At 37.5% G+C, this 19,938-nt stretch overlaps 1 protein-coding gene across 1 annotated transcript in view; it reads left to right on the plus strand.

Moving 5' to 3' along the window:
- Window positions 1-19,938, plus strand: part of USH2A (usherin) — a 373,050-nt gene that overhangs the window by 20,287 nt on the left and 332,825 nt on the right. Inside the window, exons 4-8 of the mRNA XM_030944868.1 lie at window positions 11,017-11,152; window positions 12,360-12,423; window positions 14,723-15,017; window positions 16,276-16,460; window positions 19,545-19,766. Of these exons, the coding sequence (XP_030800728.1) occupies window positions 11,017-11,152; window positions 12,360-12,423; window positions 14,723-15,017; window positions 16,276-16,460; window positions 19,545-19,766 (902 nt within the window). The remainder of the gene's footprint in view (window positions 1-11,016; window positions 11,153-12,359; window positions 12,424-14,722; window positions 15,018-16,275; window positions 16,461-19,544; window positions 19,767-19,938) is intronic.

Genomic DNA, 19,938 nt, shown 5'->3' on the forward strand with positions numbered 1-19,938 from the left:
CAAGGTGTAAAGAACAGATGTGAGGAAGAAAGTAAATTTAACTTATTTGAGGTCTGAATCTGGGCAGGTGTAAAAGGACATTGCTGAAGCTGAAGGCAATTGGTAGTAGCTGAAGATCTGCCCCTTAACTAGGGCAAACAGTTTGAACAAATTTTGATCTTGCATTTTATTTTTAAAAGGTGAACAAAATTATAATGGCAGAAGCAGATTTTGGGGAGAGATTTAATGGGACATTAGTGGAAGATTGAATGGTCTATTTCTGTCAGTCTGTACTCCCTCTTTTTTCTTTTTTAACTTGCAGTGATTTGTTCACTATAGGAATTGGCAATAGGCAGAGAGGATGACCATGTGGTCTTACGGCATTCAGCTGATGCCCTGTTTCTGAAGATGGTATGAGGGATCATAAAGTTTAGTTCCATGTGTATTGTGATGATAGTTGCATCTATATTTAAAGCTTTCTGTCACTGAAGCACTCTTGGTGTTGTCAGATGTCTATTGGACTGGATGAGCTGCAACTTCTTGCAATTGAATGTCAATAAGACCAAAGCAATTTTGGTTGATTCATAGCACCAGCTTAAGCATATTCACTTGCACAGATTACATTTGACAGATAGTTACCTTCAGCTGAACTCTGTGGTTAGAAGCCTTGGTATATTCTTGACAGTGAGCTTAGAGCTGATGCCTTATGTTTATTTCATATCCTGTTTTTGCCTTCCTAATACTGCATGTGTATGTCTACATTTAAATAAACTCACAGCTGAAGTACTAGTCACTCCACTTGTTATCTCTGGGCAGAATGTTGTGATGAGTCAATTTTGGTATTTAAAAAATGGTGGGTTTTTTCCCATTTAGGCAGTTTTAATTTCAAAAGCTATCTAATGAAAGATTTTATTTTATCGGGAACTTCTGGAAAAGTGTCTGTCAAAGTCTCACAAGAAGAGGATAAGAAGAGGTAGAGGATATAAGCAAAGATGAAAAAGCATTATTCTCTTTGGAATGTTTTTCTGGTATTCTATCAGTTTTCTGGCCTGCAGGGAAATATAGTCAGCACAGGTGTTCTTACCCTATTATGTTAGTGAAAGTTAAAGTTGTCTGGATTCTGCAACAAAATTGTGCACAGTGTCATCAAATACTGATGTGTGTTAGTATTCCCTATAAATTTTCCAAAGAAAGGCATCTTTCCTTGTAATTTCTCATAGCAGTTCTAAAATAGTCTGGGTTAAAATAGTTTCAATCCTTGATTCAGTTAGTTGATCCTGTTTATGGTGAACTTGCTTGCATTGAAACTTCATTTGGAACATACTGAAGAATCAAACTTCTGGATTATTTCAAACCATTTCCCTCTGTGGGTTCCTAGTCAGCTTAAAGCACCATCCTGATTTTGAAGTAAAAATCAGTGATTTAACACCAAATGCCTTGTACATATATTGTTTCCACTCACAAATTCAGTTTCTGTTCTTAAAGGCAAGAGTGATTTTCCTATAGAGCTTAAGGAGGTTCTGAAAGGGAGATTTTTTAAGTTCCGCCTCTCAGTGAATAATAGGATTGCAGCATCCTTGAATTTTGATATGAATCAACTCAAAATAAAATACTTAAATTAAAATGTTTCTAGTTGCATATTTCAGGTAGACTGATGTGTTCTGGTGAGAGGACAGAGTTGACTCTGTAGTTTTGGCAAGAGTTAGATAATGAATCACGGCCTAGAACTATATTGGCAAGTCTTCCTTCTAAAAATGACAGAGTGGTTGGAAGTGAAGGAATTTCCCCTAACCATGGAAGGTAACTTAAGCACCTTCTTTTTGAAAATCATCATAATAAAGTCCCAGGCCATGTTATTACTTATGTTAGTGGTGGCAATGAAAAGCTTTGAGCCCTCTTTGTTTCCTTCCTGTAAAATGCTGTTTGTCCTGAGAACTAAGTATGTGTGAAAAACATCACATTGAAATCTCCGTAGTAGCCAGGGTTGCACCTTGCCTCTATCACCTTCTGTTCTTTTCCTTCAGGCTTGCAGCTAAGTTGCTTCCAAGGTCTGAAATACAAAGGGGTGAATTTGGGTTTGCCTGGGGACATGGAGTTCTTACAGCTCAAAAACTACATTTTTGCCATGTGAAGCTAGTATAGTATTTGAATGTGGAAGGAGAGAAATTTAGAAATGTGAGCAAATAATTTAATAAGAGCAGATAAAATTGATTTTATTTTGTTTATAGCTTTTGCATTTGCTATTGGGCAAACCAACTAAAAATGGACTGAAGATTTGAAATTGTGACAGGGTTGTAGCTGGAGCAGCACCAGCCTCACTGGCAAGCTCGTCAGGCAGTTCTTTTGCTGGTGCAGAAGGTGCCATTTGTCTGTCAAGTTTTATGCAGATAAATTGTCTGAGCTGGCTTGTCCTCTTGGATATTATTCTTTAGTTTCCACAGCCCTCCCTCCCCCAAACCCCCGTCCCTATTAACATGGTTATTAGTGTCTTTGCCGGTCTGTTTGAGAACAAGTTCATGGACAAATTCCTCCTGACATATCCTTGTTCTCATATGTTTGCTACATAAATTCATTATCTCTTGCCAAGCTTTAGATCTGCCAAGTTCCCTCTGTTGTCTCAATTTTCATTCCAGATTTAAAAAAATTAAATGCAAAGCACAAAACACTAAAAATGAACTCTTTTTATTTTAAAGGTTGTAAGCTTTATCTCTGAGAGAGGGAAAAATAAGAAAAAGATCACAGGAGACTTTGATGTATGTAAAACATCTGCCCAAACATCTCTAGCAATAACGTCATCACAGTGATAGTTCTTATTCTTGATTTATCCATTCAGCTAAGGTTTTAAATTTGGGTTAGGCTTCATTTTGTACTTTGTAAGGATGGCTAAGCCATATGGGGCTATAGGAGCAGGCTCTGTACTAGTGCTGGTGAGTAATGTGTGGAATGGAAGATGGCTGAGAGTGATGTGGAATCCTGACTCATCTGCACTGTGGGAACCTCTTTAGTTTTTGAAGCAGTCGTAAGGTGGGTGGTAGATTACCTGAAGGGTTGGGAAGAGTAGAGGAGTTTTGGGGTCTTGGGGTCATAGAACCATAGAATATCCTGAGTTGGAACCGACCCACACAGATCATAGAAATGCAGCTCTTGGCCCTGCATAGCACCAGCCACAAGAGTGCCTGAGCGCATTCTCCAAACACTTCTTGAACTCTGTCAGGCTTGGGCTGTGACCACTCCCTGGGCATTCTGTTCCAGAGCCCAACCACCCTCTGGGTGATGAACCTTGTCCCAGTGCCTGGGCTACATCTCCCCTGACACAGCTTCATGCCATTCTCTTGGGCCCTATCACTGATCACCAGAGAAGAGATCAGTGCCTGCCCCTCTCCTTTCCAGGTTAACCTGATTTGTTCCCTGTTTGTATTAGTGTTTGAGAAAAATAATACTTGGGGGCAAGAATCTGGTCCCACCTGTATTCACTACGTTTATCATGTTGTTTGGGGTTTTTGTTGCTGTTGTTTTTTTCTTTTTTGTTTCATTGTTCTTTTTAAAGCGAAATGTAAATATAGTAGACAAAAAAGATGAAGTGAAAATTAGTCGAATAATGCAAAATGAGAATAAGGCAGAAATGAGGGCTGGGGAAGGATCCTTTAAAATGAATGTTCAAGGTATGTAAATTCTGCAATTTATTCAGTGAGGGAAGGTGTTGAATTGTGGCAGAAAGTTGTCTGCTGTTTCTGATTCATCAATTTAGGGATGCATAGGTGCTCAGATTAAAAAAATATGAAATGCTAAAATATGGTTTTTGGTCACTAGCTCTGTTTAAATGACAGCTGAAAGTAAGCCTGGATTCATCCTAGTGGTTTCATCCTGGTTTTTCCCCAAAAATTCTTTTGCTTAGTCCATATCACTGACCTTTCCTCTTTACAGAAAAATAATTTATGAAATATTAAAGCTATGTGGAAGCCTTTGTAATTGCAGCTTCAGCAAGATTTGCAATTATGCAAGAAAATACTGAAATACATACCTGTGTGCATCTCCTCTCTTTGATATGCAAAAGCCCTTTACTGTTGCTTTATTAACTGTTACATTTCTGTTTCTCACCTGCTTTTGCAGAGGAAATACATGAACCCACATGTCTCCCAGTGGTAAATACACTGTATGTCTTTATATGAGCAGGCAAAAAGAGCATATTAAGACAGGTTGAAGGTGAAAAAGATTTTTATGCTCAAGTTTCTGATTACACCATTATAGTAGCATCACTAATTCCCCTCCTTCCATCTATTGTCTTCTTTCCTCTGTTGTCATCAGTGGCCACTGTTGATTTGTTGACTCTATTAAAGTATTCAAGGAAGCCACAGGCCTGTCATTTTGGTCATAACCTTAATCTGTTTTCTCACCTTGGGAGAAAATGTGTTAATACACTGTCTGTTTCTATAGAATAGACTCATTGGGAAAGTTCCTGACACAAATCTGCAATACATTTAGAAGGAAAAAAAGGTTTTCTCAATCTTGATTAGTTTAACAGATAGCAAGGTGTGTTTAGCTGGAAATTTTTATAAGAGCCCCACCAAATTGAGTAACAGTAAGCAATTGTAATGGTACATTGTGTAGTAATTTTTGAGCTGGGTGAGTTGCAGCTCCTCCTGATTTCTCATAATCTCTGATTCCTTTTTATTTCTGAATGATTAAGCAAATCATTTATGCTAACTTCTGCTTTAATTTACATCTCTGTAAAGCCTGTGTAACTTTATTGATTCTGGAGTTGCTTTAGTTTTTAATACAAGTAAAGGGAGGGGTCATTCTTGCTAGCTTGCTGATTTGGAAAATAAATTGAGCTTCCCCCCCCCACCTCCCCATTTTTTTCTGCCTTACAGAGAAATGGTATAGCTGCCTAACTGCTTCTCATAAAACATTTTAAAATTCTTCATATTGTGTATCATCTTCTTTATAATAATTGTTTCTAGTTCTGAGTAACTGCCTGCTGTGCAAATAGGGCGTGTTTTAAGGAAAATGAAAACAGACTTGAGTTTTCTTACAGCTTATTTTCTGTTCTCTTATTTGGGGAATATTTGGTTTTTTTACTTGTATTTGAGAAACTGACATTGTGTTTTAGTTTGTATTAAGTTTTTATATTTAGCTTGCATTTGCAAACTAGCTAAATTTGCATCTTAAAAATTTGCTTTAAAAAAAATTTACTATACAGATACACGATTTTTTGAATAATCTTGTTCATGTCAGTTATATATTGTATATCCCTGAACTGCTCCTTTTTAATCTTATTTGAAAACAGTGGTGTCCATTACATGTAGTGGAATGTAGTAATGACCTGGTATTGGGAGATGCATTTTTGGTCCTTGTTTTGTCTGTCAGTCAGTCCTGCCCCTCCATCTGAGACTTTGTGTGATGGTCTGAATAGCTGTAAGAGCTGAAGTTGCAGTTGAAGTGGTTGCCATCACTAAGTTGGCTGGAAAACTAAGTAGGCCAGGGTTGGTATCATTTGGCTTAAATGACTGGAAAATATTTTTTTTCTATTCCTTTCATTTTTGGTGCCAGAGTTCCCTCTGTTGTGGAACTCCTCATTTATGGCCTGCAAATCTGGGAAGCAATCCTTCTGTTCTATTAATCTGTCTTGCCAGGCACTGTGATCTAGTTATTAGAACAAAAGATGATGAAAGGAAATGTTAGGATTAAAATGTATTTTATGGTTGCTAGAAGCTCTTATTAGTAAGGGCAAAAAGAATGTATATTCAACCAGTGGAGAAGATTAATGTTGTCTTGAAATAACTCCCTATAATTTATCTATAATATTTTAATAAATCTTTCCCATGCCAATAAATATTGGAATAGGAAAGATAACATGAAGGATAAGGTTGTACTAACTGAAAAACAGGTGTCTTTGAAGCATATACCAATTACAAATTAAAATATTTGGGAATGAGGCTACTGCCTCTGTTGGTTGTGTGTCATTTAGTGCTGTAAAGCTTTGATCTCTGGTTAGTGATCTTTAGCTCTGCTGTGATACATTTAGGGATTCTTAGGGATTTTTTTTTAAATCAGCTATAAAGGATTCTTTTCTATGTCTCTCCTTCCTATCTTATTTATTAGAAATAATTTTCCATGAGGTATATGGGTGGTATTAATATTAGGACCAACTTGTAAAATCTTACAAATGGAAAAATCTTACTAATGCAAAAAGATCATAGTGTTCACTGAAAAAAGGTTCCATTAACTTCATTTATTTTGGCTGAAATGGTGTAATTCAATTCTACATGGAAGAGACTAAAATTGTCTCAGTTGCCTTTATATATAAGAAGACATTTTGATGACAGGATGATTAATGCATGTGAAGAAAAAGTGTATGTTGCTTAAGTGGGCCAGATATCACACATGTACACTGCAAGGTAATAAATGTGGGTGTTATTATGTGACAGCCAAAACTTTGTAGATTGTAGTCTCAGAACTCCCCCAAACTGGCTTTGGCTTCGAAAGGGTCATTGTAGTTCAAAAAAGTGGAGTCAGTATAACTCTGTCTTTTACTTGGTATCAAAATGTCTTCTGCCTCTGTGTTGATAATGAGGAATATTAGGCATTTTTTGGTTTTTTGAAAAAAGCATATTGTTAATTTTTATTGTACTACTACATATTCTTACTCTACCTATTACACTCTTTACTTGTAACTGTTGGACTGTTTCTTTATTTATACATTGGTGTACCAATATGCATTATACCTATAAATATCAGTACAATACAAGGCTTATATAAAAAAAGAGAAGTAAAGAACCCATGGTATTCTTCAGTCAAGGAGCTTCTGCTTTTTACCATAGTCCCTTAACCAGTGCAACTGCTCTGGAGTATTTGGTTGTGATGTTTCTTTTTTGCCACACAGATTACTGCAATGTAGTAGAAGTTAGCAGTTCTGTTAGCACTAATATGTGAGGATACTGGTTTTTGTTTGCATGACAGTTCTGCCTGATCCAAACCAAGTGGCAAAATTCATGTTAAATTTCATTGTTGTGTTTTTGTGGGTAGGATCTGAAGAGCACAGATCTTTAGGTAAGAAAATAAAATTACAATAAATTTCCTGTTCCTGTCTCATTAGCAATAACATGGGCACAATCCTGTGCCACATGTTATCTGGAATGACCCTTTCTTGAGCAGGGAGTTTCTACCACATGATCCACTGTGGTACCTTCCAACCTTATCCTGTCTGTGATTTTGTGATTCTGCAGTACTGTGACCCATATGGCAGGGAAGCTTTCCTCGCTAGGAAGTGCTTTTATTTGGTATTGCTGTCTCTGATGCACAATTTGTTTGTGCTAGAGAACTGTAAGCTTAACTTGGGATGCACTGAAGGAATTTGCCTGTCAGCTCTTTGGCCCTGTACCTCTCATCTTTGAAACTCTTCCAGGTCAGACCAAGAGTGCTATTAGAGGAAAGAGTATTGATATCTTTCACCACCTCAGTTCACCATCAAATGGATTTTCCATTGCTTGGAGTTGGTATTAGGTTCTATGTTGGCAGATGCTGATGTAGTTTCAGAGCAAATGGATCTTAGTAACTAATCCTTGCCACCTCCTTGAGAGGTGATTTGCTGTATCTGACAGATGGGGAAGCACAGGAGTGAGAGGTGGTTGCAGAGCTGGGATTAGAGTGCTGAAGTCCCAGGCTTCTGGTCCTGTGCTCTGCACAACCACAAAGCCAACCTTTCCTACCCATCTCTTGTTACTCTCTTGGGGCAAATTCTTATGGAACATTATTAATAAGGACAACTGGGGAGTAATCCTGTTGTCCTAGTCAGGAGAGAAAGTCTTCTTTTAGTTCTGTGCTATTGTATGGAATTTAATGCTAACGGTCAGGAGACCTTAAATAACTACATCAAACAGACCATTTGGTGCCAGCCTTTTCTTATTTAGCTTAGTCTAAACTGACACCAAACTTTGAGACCTCCTCTCCTCCCACAGTGGAGAGCCACTGGGATTTTTTATACCACACATGGTTTCCCTCCTACATTTTCCTCCCATGTTAGATATTCATACCCCCTTTAATAACCAGCAGGGGGATCATTACATTGAGCTACTGCCAAATGCATAATGACTGCTGCCTTTGCCTTACACAGTCACTGCACTACTGATATCCAATTCAGCATTGTAAAGTGCTTAGGGCTACCTTGGGGATGTGCTATATTAAACCCAACTATTCTAAATCCTATTTAATACAAAGAGATTGGTGGTGGGGGAGGGGGGAGGGAGATTTAAAATTGTCATTAGTCACCTATTTTCAACAAGTAAAAATACCTGGTCACTTAGGGCCCAATTCTGTCACTCTTAAGTCATGAATGGACCCCCTGATTTTAGTATGGGGTGCATGGAGGTGAACACTGCTTGCCACAGGGGGAGGCAGAATTAGGTCCTATAAAGCTGTGCCTGAGACAGTAAGTTTTCAAGAAGCTGATGGGGATGAGCATGCCCATTTCTGAATTCCCCTTAGAAATATTTTACAGTGGGAACAGGAAAGCGGAAACATGCTTCATATCTGACTAAAAATAAAGGTACTCTTAAACTTGTAAAAGGCAACATTTTTATTTGAATGATATGACAGAGCTGCCACAGGAGTGTTACCTGCTATAAAGAAAGCTTAAGAATTATTACCTTTATTAGACCAGTGACACTGAGCTTTAGCCATACATTTCTAACTTCTGTCCCTCTACAGAGACAATTTTCTTTTCTTAAATAAACTGTCATGCTAGTGTTAATATATTGTTGGCTCCCTCATACTCTGAGAATACTGCTGATATAAAACATGTATATGTTAGATTGGTAATAGTATCTTTAGTGTAGCTGACTAGAACAAATGTGTTTCCCTCATGGCTGTGCTAATGTGATAAAGGAAAATTGGCTGTTCATCAGCTTTTGGCTGGGTAAAGACAGTAGAGATGGAACCACATTCTTTTTTATGCATTAATACCACTGAGAACTTTTCACTAGTTATATTTCATGTGCAGGCATGTTGTGCAAAGATGTTGTAAAACATGAGATAATGCTACAAATAACAAAGTAGAAAAGCCTGTATCTTTTATGATGATAACAGTCAAACACCAAATGACAGTAACAGGCTGTAAAAAATGTGATGCAGAAAAAAATGCAATGTAACCACAATATATACATATACTTAGGCTCTTGCAAATAGGGCATCAGATGTTTAGAGGGCTTTGTATTAAAATTAAATAAAGAAATTGTTGTATTTAGGTCATTGATGTGTCAACACAAAAGATAATTTAAAATGGAGAGATGTATTTTGAGCGGTGAAACTCATATGCTATAACTTTTTGAACAAATCTCAAGGCTTAGTAATTATGATAATAGCCTTCAAATTTCCATCAGTGGAAGGGCAATAAATATTCCTGTCTAAATTTGGAAATATTGACTGAATCTGGAAATGGCAATAAAGCTCAGCATACATGTTTATGTTTGAAAGTACAGTTTAAGGAGGAAAAATTCATTTGTACAATCTTGTGTGAAGCCAAAAGAAAAAAGGCCAAACAAACCCCTCCATCTTATTTCATGTTTTCTTTCTTAAAATGCTGATAGGCTCATGTTGCTCAAGGCACAGATGCTGATCATCTGAGCTCAGATTTATAGATAATTGTGTCCATTTATCTTGGTCTGAAATTTGAAAGATTTTATTGTCAGAGTAGTATTGTGTGTGCTTATATTATGGTTTTCAAGCTGGTATTTTTTTAACTGGTAAATAAGTTCTGTCTTTCCTTTTTTTGCAACAAATTATTCTGGCTTGTAAACCTTCTGTGTCCTCACATAGGTATTGTTCTTATGGAAGCAGTTATTCCAGGTTTATTTTCTTTTGATTGGCATGACTGTCAAGATGGGCTAAGGCACTCTAGTTTTATTTGCCTTGATAGACATGATTCACCAGGCATCCATACCTGCAAAATTAAAATAATGCTCTTTTAATTGGCAGCAGCAAAATGGTGTTTCAGAGGTTTAAAGCTACCAAGTTATCATGTGAAAAAAGCTTTATGCAAGGTAAACATTGCTAAAACCCAAGTAATTTAATTTTTTTTGCAAATAAACTTTCTGAAATAAAAATTTTAGGTAAGTCCAACTTAGTTTCTGTAATTAATTTCATTAATGGAAACCTGACTATAGCCATAATACTTCTGGTTTTCATTTTGTGTGGGCCTGGATTTTTTAAATGAGAGTACTGAATTTCATATGATGTAAGGCTGAAAGGCACTCCCATATTATTAAACTTTTCCTAATTTTAGGTAACCTAAGTCTAAGCATTTCTAATGCAAAAAATCCCCCAACTTTGTCAAAGCTCAGCATCTTGTGACTTTGTGGAGCTGGGAGAATGCCATAAAGAATTTCTATGAATGTTAGCTCAGATTTAAAATGAATTGGCAGGAAAGGGAACACTTGCAGAAAACAGTACCCTGGGGTGCTGGCTGAGTGCATATTCCTAGCCAAGGGTTCCCTGGATGAAAGGGAATTACCCAGTGGGTGTAAAGCAGATGTAGGCAGTTCCTATACCGTTCCCTTCAGCCCTTGTAGAAGAAGTATGTTTGGGTTAGGGAGGCATTTTGGGGGCTGTTGGAGGCCTGTGTTTGATTATCCTGAGCATGGTGTGCAGCCCCTTGAGGCCTGTTTGAAGTGATGTATGAGAAGAGCTGCGACAGCTGTAACATGTGCCCATGGCCCAAAGTGGTGATGGAGCTGTAACCAGCCTTGTACCTTGTGAAACACACCCAACCTTCTTTTCCTCTCTTCCCCTCCATCTCCACCAGATCCCTGTGATGTAGTTCCTTCTTTGATTTAACCCCTGTAGAAATTTTATACTCTCTGCATCTGTGTGGTGATATGTTAATGAAAAAGAGGTAACTGCTTTCAGTAGGCACCAAAAATAAAGACACGCAACAAATAGCCTGAGGTACTGTTACCAGTTAATCAGCGATAGACAAAAAAAATGTAGAGAAATCAAAGTGATTGCATGATAAAGCATGTGTTTGCCCCTTTGATTCTATAGGTGCATCACAGCCGAATTAGTTTCTTCTTGAATGGTTGGGAAGATGATAACACAGCTTTTGATTCAAGGACTCTTATGGGAACAGTTGCAGATACTGATGCTGATGGTACTCTGCAAATTGGACAAAGCTTCACAGGTAAATCTTGTAGTACTTTAGTGGAATGCACTGGAATAGTCAAAATAAAATATACATGATGTGGTTAAAAGAAGTGTGTGAGTAATTTAAGTTATCTATATGGTGAGAAGTAATACCTTACTGCAGAAGAAAATTCCTATTTTTCAATTATCTTTCTCAAAAGACTGGCTTGAAGATAGAATAAATTATGATCATCTACCAAACATATATGTATTGAATATATGTATAGGAATAGATTGATGTTTGGTAGATGATCATAATTTATATGATAGGTTTTCCTGAATTCTCTAAAACATGTAAGTAAAGTGACTTATTCCACTAATTTCTGCCTGTAGTTTTTCTGAGTAAATATAGGGAATATGTATTCTGTTTCAGAATGGAATTGTGCATGGCCACTATATTACTCTCTCTGCAGAATCAGGAACAGAGCTGAAGGTTTATGGCTGTTTGTGTTCTTCAGTTTTATCAATACTCATGCAAACCATGGCAGAATGAGAATCTTTCAGCCTCTAGTAATGCCTGAAAGTTTTACTCTTCATCTACATCTGGAGTTTTATATGTTCTATATCATGACACGATCATTGAAGAACAGTGGGGGATGTTTGGTTACTTTTCACTAATTCTTGGCTCTGCAGGTGTAAGAACACTGACTACTGCTCTTTGGGAACATGCACAATTTGAAGTTAACTTCTAAAAATATGTCACATAAACATTTTATTGTGGCTTTGGGCAAGAAAGTAGTCTGTGCCAGATTTCTTCAAGCTTGTATTTGGAAATGTATTTTGTTGTGGTTTTGATTCTGAATGCTGGGTAGCTAATAATCATGTAAAAGAAAGGAATATTTTAAAATGCTTTTTATCTTTATTGTATAAATTGATAGGTACAGTTGTACCTACTGTATCTCTTCTCTAATTAGAGGTGGCACATGGACTGGCTCATTACTTCTGTCTAATGAGCCGGTCCCTGTGCCACCTCTCTAATCAGAAAAGAGATAGGTACAAAATGTTCTTATAAAGTTATTATAAATCATTCTTTTTTATCAAAAAAATTAAGTCACTGCCCTCTATAGTTTTGTCCAGGCCCAAGATGGTTTCATTCAGGAGGGGTAATTGTGCAAGAGAGATTTCTGAGTGCTGAATTAAAGGTGCTCTCATGTAGTGCAAAGCTGCCTTCTGCTCAATAGATTATTTATAGTATATTTCCTTAGGTTTAGAGCAATTTGTTGGAAGAATGCAAGATTTTCGATTTTACTCAGTGGCACTTACAAACAGGTAAAGAACTTTTATTTTTGTAGCAAAATAAGAGTGTGGTGAGAAAGAGGTGTAGATAACAATATGCTTATTTCCCAAAGTGTAGTGCTTTTCAGATGTTTCCTTTAGATAATTGCTTGGGAGGATGTAGTTCCCTGAGCCTCATTTCAAAGATTACCTTTAATCTAAAAAATCTTGAGTTAAAATAAATTCAACACCTGAATGTGTTTTGCTTTTGAACTGTTGCTTAAATAGGCTTGATGTATGTAGTGGTGTATGCAGTGTATATGTAGTGAAACAAAACACTGTGAGAAATATGTGCTCTCCTTGTTATTGTTGTCCTTGCTACAACCTGACTTAGTATGTATTCTGCAGAGAGTAGATCCAGTTGCTAGATTTCAATGCTTATAAGCTGTCTAGGTGTTACCTACTCATCATAATTCTGTCATAATAGTGTATGCTGATAAGCTTAGTCCTGGTGGATAAGACTTGCTAAGCTTCCTCTGAGCTGCGTGTAAACTGTAGGGCAAGGAAGGGAGCTACGGGGTCAAAACTGGACCACTCAGATACCAGTCTGTTGAGGAGGACAGGCATTCCAAGTGATTGGCACGCTGGCTTTGTAGCTGGAAGATTGGCTCCCCATGCTTAGCTGTTGCTTTCCTCTGGTTTCACTTCCCCATACTGTCAGGTAGTCTTGATGCTCACCCGCCCCATGCACACACCCCTGTCCTGAGGTCCCACTGTCCCTTGTGCTTCAGATGAAGTTGTCACCATAAGCCACCAACGACTTAGCTACCTCAGTCCACAGAGCCCTGGGCAATTGCTTTGACTTCCTGTGTTCCTGAGGCCAAATTACTGTTGCCACTGCAATTTCTGTCGCCTTCCAGCCTCCCTTCCTAGCACATTACAAAGAGATGTTACCTTTGTTATCCAGCTCATGCTGGATTAATCCAGTCATTTCAGGCTGGCCAGAAGTAGTCAGGTCCTATTTGTCTGTGTGGTGCTTCCAGGGAGGCTGCACACAATGACACTCAGAACTGCAGACCTTCAGGCTACTTAATGATAGTCTTTCAATAAGATGTAGAGCAGTTTCCTCAGAGCTCAGCTGTCTGCAGGACATTATGATGAACTGAGCTCCTGTGAATTGGAAGCATTAATGTGAATCTGAATTCCAAGTTTTATGAAAATCACGTTAGTTGTATTTCTCAGAGCAATGCTTGTCAAATCTTTTGAACTACAATTTAGGTCAGTAAAATGAATAAAGCTTAACAATTGAAAATTAAGGTATTTTACAGACTGTTTTGACCTACTGATGTCTTTCTAGATTTGATTTTATATCCCCAAATAGCATGGTGCAAAATGTTTTTCTGGGATAAACTGGGAGGGAAAGTCTTGCCTGCATACCAATTAATTTAGGCTATGGATATGTAAAAAGTCCTGTAAGCCTGGGTTCTGTGGAAGCTGTAGTGGCAGCTAGCAAGTATTTATTTGCTTAATAAGCACACAAAATTATGTTCTTACTGATAAAGCAGGAAAATGGGAAAAGTTACAAGGTTTAAATATAAAAATTCAGTCTTTTCTCAACTCACAAAATCCTTCCTTTGTATCAGTGATGAGCAGATAAAGAACTGTCCATGTCATCCATATATCTACTTGCTTTCCTGCCTACTTACCTTTGTATTTATTGCAGTTGCTGATGTCAGAGGGTACTAAAGTATCTCAATGATTTGACATGACTGGGTTGATTGCAGTTAAAAAAGGGGACATCTTGATAAAAATTAGTTAAAAGTAAAAATATTTCTACCCAGATTTCCTAAGGTACAATATGATATTGTTCAAGCTGGTCTTTTGGGAGGGTTTGAGTGCAAACATTGAACTTCACAGTGGTTATTGGCACTATGGTGTGTTTAAGAACAGGATCCAGACTGCTGATTGGAGTCAGACATGATACTGCAATAAAATGTTTTTCTCCTCGCATCTATGGTGGGATTCATCTGTTTAGCTTTAGAACTCTCACCAAAGAACTCCTCTCCCTTGGTGTCTGAAGAACTCCTTATGTGTGGGGCTATGAAAGGAGCTCTAGGGTGGTTCTTCATAGATATTTTCTGAAGATGCCTACTGCTACCATCGATAATGTAGAGACCTTGGGGGGAGCCTTCACTCCTAGCTGAGTGCCCCATTCTTATGAGTTTACATCAGGAGTTTAGGGCTTCTACTGTAATCTAACCTGAATTTTGTTTAATCTGTGAGCCTAGATGCACAAAGTGACATTTGTTCTTGTTTGTCATGTATCTAATTACTATTCTCTATGCTGTGACAGAGACATTTTGGAAGTATTCTCTGGAAAATTCCCTCATCTTCATACCCAGTCTGAGTGCCGCTGTCCTGGAAGTCATCCCCGAGTACACCCTTTGGTACAGAGGTACTGCATCCCTAATGGTGCAGATGATACCACTAATGACAGGGTGCTGAGGCTGGATGCAGATGCCCATCCTCTCCACTACATCAATGATAATGACATTGGGACCACTTGGATTTCATCTGTGTTTGCTAATACTGCAGGTCTGGATCGTGGTGTTTCAATCACAATAGATTTACAAAATGGACAGTATCAGGTAATGGGAAGATGCCATTTGCCATTTATTAAAACAAAACTAAGAAAAGATTTTTATAGATATTGCATTGCAGTTTTGAGGATATTCAAACCTTATGCTTTAGAATGTTATCCTTAGAGGACCAAGAAGAAAGTTTCCTTTATTGGCATATAACAGTGCAAAAGGCAACAAAATGCATTATGGTTCTCAGCATTCTCTTTTATGTGCCTGTTTTAATCAGCAGTAATCTAGAGTAGATATACAAGAGTAGATCCTGTGTGAAGGCACCAGTATTTGGAAACTGATTGTTGTCTCTTAGCTCCACTTTTGTAAATTTCAACTTTTATTTTAATTTCTATTAAAACTTAAGGTGCTTGTTTTGTACCTGCTGGTAGAAAACTGACTGCAGACAAATGAGATTTAATGTATCAAATGCACATTGACGTATTAGAGGGTGTTTCTGTTTGCAGATATTCTGGAGGTGATAGATTAGCTTCCCAAGGAATATGAAAGGAGAAAATAAGCAGGTGTAGTTATTGAAGAGGCCATATTGCTCCTAACCTTCCACTAGGCTCTTGAAGAATGTCAGGATGTCTTGGAAAGAGGGACGTATCAGAAGTGGGGCTGCATTCACAATAGGGAATTCACCAAATTTCTGTATATTCTTTCTGGCCTATTCTTTTTTAATTAATGGTGAGTAGGGAAAGAATATGATGACAGGCTTTGGCTACATATGTAAACATAAGTTGTTTAGTTAAAAGTGATTTTAAATTAATGTGAAATTCTTGACTTTTGCTTATTTGATACACACACTTCTGCTTAAGCAGTATGCTGAGGGAAATGTTGTTTGAAACAACACTTGATGAGATTCTGAGCTAAAAATATGTAGAATTTAAAAAAAAATTACTTGCTGTCAGACAAACAACTTGTCGAATATTTGGCACCACAAAGTTATAACTTTCATTTTTACCAAAATAACATGGCTGTAACAAATCATGGACCTGACTTTGCAGTGTATTTTCAAGCAGTCTTTGAGAAAAAGTGAAGTTCTGATGCAGTAGTTCAGTAGTTGTCTGATAGAGTCTGAGAAATCAAAGAGCTTGTTCACCAAAAATGATTCTCTCTGGCTTTAGTTAGGAATATGTGGGGTGAAATATGGCTGCTTCTGTCTATGAGTGGTAAAGCAGACTGCATAGTCACATTAAAAAAAGGTTTAAATTCTCATTGTTTTACAACTTAGCCATTAATATCAGTTCATAAATTTGTTATCTTCTTGTAGGTATTCTATATTATACTGCAGTTCTTTAGCCCACACCCTGAAGCAATAAAAATTGAGAGGAAAAAAAGAGATGATCTAGAATGGGAAGACTGGCAATATTTTGCTAGAAATTGCAGTATTTTTGAAATGGAGAACAATGGATCTCTGGAAAAACCAGATTCTGTCAACTGTCTCCAGATGCATAGGTATGAGTGGGTATTTGCATAATACAGATGGTTTGAACAGGTAACATCCTGACACTATTCACTGCTATGTCCCAGTGAGATAGAATCTTTTAATTTGGTACACTCATTTGTTATGGACTACTGAATATATCAAAGATGCTAAACATGACCTTTCAACTCAAAATTGCCAAAAAGTCTGCTGTAATTTTTATCAGATTTTAATAATTTATGAGTCTGAATCAGTTGATTCCTCTTGTTCTTTTTGAGGCAGAGTTTCAAAATGTTACGTGTTAGTGTTTTGATGGCTGTTGTCAGTAGAATTGCAGAACACTGAAAGGATAAGTGGAGGAAGGTACTAATATAAAATTGTTCCAAACAGTCTAGTGAATGTGAAAGTCTACCTTCTGATCTCTGGGAGGGCGACTTGTTCTGAAGCTTAGGAGAGAGGCCAGACTGAAGTACAAAAGCCAGTCATTCAACCCTGCTAGTGTTATGCAACACATGTAAGAAATGAGTTGAAAATGTTATCTTGAAGCTTTCTCATCTTTCTTAGCAAGAAGCAATATAAAACTGTGGGAAGAGGGGCAAGAAGGATTATTACCATTTAGAAATATGTTGCAAGCCCTTTTACTGTCAATTAACATGTGAAAATGGAAAGCTTTATCATATTTAAAATATACATTTAATAAATATAGCATATAATGTATATAATAGTTAATATGTTACCTTATTACACACACATATCTGTGTATGTACACACACATATATGTATAATTGAACTTTTGCCACTGCATACATTCAACTGCGTTATCTCTTGCCTGAGTTCAGATGCCAGTCAGTATTAGACTTGTTTAGTACTTGGCTGAAAATCAGTGAGAAAATACTTTTCCAGGTGCTGTAGGTATTTTGCCTTTTTTTCCCCCCACTTTTGCTACCTTTCTAAGACTTTTCAAGTGTCAGCATCTTTGTCTATTCTCCAGGAGTTCAGTATTCTGAGGAGAGGAGCATAAGGTCATTTGAGTTACACCACTCTTCTGAAGAGGAGTCTGAGCTTTATTGCTGATCTTTGAAGCAGAGGGTAGAGAAGAAGGGAAATATCTTAAGTAAGACAAATGTTTTTGGATAAATAAGTGAGGTGCAATACCTTTTTCAGCCCCAAAATATGGAATTGTATAATTTTAAAAAAGAGCAGCGAAGTATGGATTGTTTCCATAAATAAATGGGCTGTTTTCTAGGCAGCACAGTTTCTCCCCTTCAATTAAAATGTAAATGATGATAGGAAATGATATGAATGGATAATTTTTGGGTACAGCTGATGTACAGAAAGCTTTAAGTGATAAGACATATATTGGTGAATATTCTGTGTGCTCAAAGAGGAGCTACTGTTGGAACAAAGCCCACATTTATGTCAGCAGTGTAACAGAGTTCCCTTGAGGATTTTATTGTGAAACAAAATTATTTCTCTTGTTCTTTCATACCCACAAACTTGTACCTGCCAAGACATGTCCAGATTGTCTGTCCAGGATTTAGACACCAGTGTCCCTCTGTCCTAGGTGCCTGTCCAGGATTTACGTGGAAGGCAAACGACCTTGGTTTTGAAATCCTTACCGTAACTTGATGGTTTTGATGATCACATACTAGTACTGAATGGACTCTCTTTTGTGTCCTTTAGGAAATGAAAGTGATTAACGTTTTTGTTTCTCCATCCTGTACCACCTATATAAGTTAGGAGTTGCTCACTGTCCTTTATCCCCCTATCAGAGGCTTGAATCTTTGCTTAGTCTGAATACTGGCTGCCCCTTATTTTAGAATCTCCTTTGTTTTCCTGAGAAACTGCATGTAGATGCCCTAAAATCTTGATGACCTGCTTATCTAGTTGCCATCAGCCTCACAGTCTTTCTGCTGTTCCCTCTGATGTTTATATACCAACATGGTATTGTTTATCTGCCATTTGTACCTGTCTAAACATTTCCATTACAGTTCCATATGACATGGAAGAAATACACTTTATTTAGTTTTCTGTGGAGGGAAAGAGAAGGCATAATCATCCAGAGAAACAGATATATTCCACTGAGATTTTGTGAAGCACTGACCTGGATTAGGAACACAGGAAATTCAAAGATCCCTCACGAAGACAGAAGAGCTTGACTCAGCAGCCCTAGCCTAACTAGAAATCTCATCTTTCAAAAACTGACATATTTTCAAGTGACATTTTTTGAGTGTTGCATGTCAGGTGCCAGGTGATTACGTGATAACGTAATACCTATTTTTAATGATCCCGTGTATGTGTGCAAATAAGCAGACATTCTTTTCTCTTCCAGAGGCTAAACTCTGCCTAGTACATAGACTAACATGACATGATTCATACCAAGCTGTGCACCTTTTATCTACTTGTTTACTCAGTTTCATACAAGTTGTGCACTTGGTATCTACTTGTTTACTCAGTTTTACTTGAATTCTCAGGAATGTCCTTCCCCTTTCTGGGCTTAAATATGCAGTTTTACTCTCAATCTTACTGCTTTCCATTACATTATCTTGTACTTCACTTGCTGGAAGGTAGCATATGTTTCTAACTCTGCTCACTCAGAGGAGCAGATGATGTGGTCCTGTGACTTTGGAATTCAAAATATAACAATTGTTTCTGTATGGTTTTTTTAGGTGTTTAGCAGGTGTATTACTAACAATGTAAGTCTATTAATTATTGTGTTAGTCGTCTGAATGTTTTCATTATGCAGTTCAAGCCTAGTTCGGGCTTCTCAAGGACAGTGTGTTAAACCTCTTGAAAATATGTGCAGGTGACACTGTATCAATCACACTTTAATCATATTTTGAAGCTGCCTGGTAAAGGCTTTACTTTTAATTGGAAATTTGGGGTCTGGAGAAGAGCATGGTAGTTTAACAGACAAAACAGACATATAGAGGACGTTTCTTTTCCCCATCTTGAATTCTGGTGACTGGGAATCCACTGATGTAAGAATTTTTACTCAAAGTTCGAAACCACCATTTACAGTTGAGACCCTCTCTGAGAAACAGTATGTTAGGGGCTAGAATCAGTAAAATATGTAATATTTTGAGTTTAATTTGTTTTCCTCTCTATTTAAACAGCTTTACACCGTATTCTCGTGGTAATCTAACTTTCAGTGTTCTTACCCCGGAACCAAATCACCGACCTGGTTACAATGATTTTTATAATAGTCCATCTCTTCAAGAATTTGTGAAAGCTACTCAAGTGAGGATTCATCTCCGTGGCCAGTATCACACTAGTGAGCCTTGGGTAAATTTTAGGCATAGGTACTATGGAGTTAATGAAGTTACAGTCAGTGGAAGGTAAGTGTTACGTGACGCTTCCCAGATCCAGCAGTCTCTGATTGTTACAGCTCTGCACAGCATATAGGGACCTGCCTAAAATTTGATCAACTTGTTTTGCTTTTACATGTATGATTGAGAAAGGAATTTGGTCTGAAGCAGTGTATCAAGTTGGAAATGACTGGTGTACTGT

Source organism: Camarhynchus parvulus, chromosome 3, assembly GCF_901933205.1.
Source record: "Camarhynchus parvulus chromosome 3, STF_HiC, whole genome shotgun sequence".
NCBI lineage: Eukaryota > Metazoa > Chordata > Aves > Passeriformes > Thraupidae > Camarhynchus > Camarhynchus parvulus.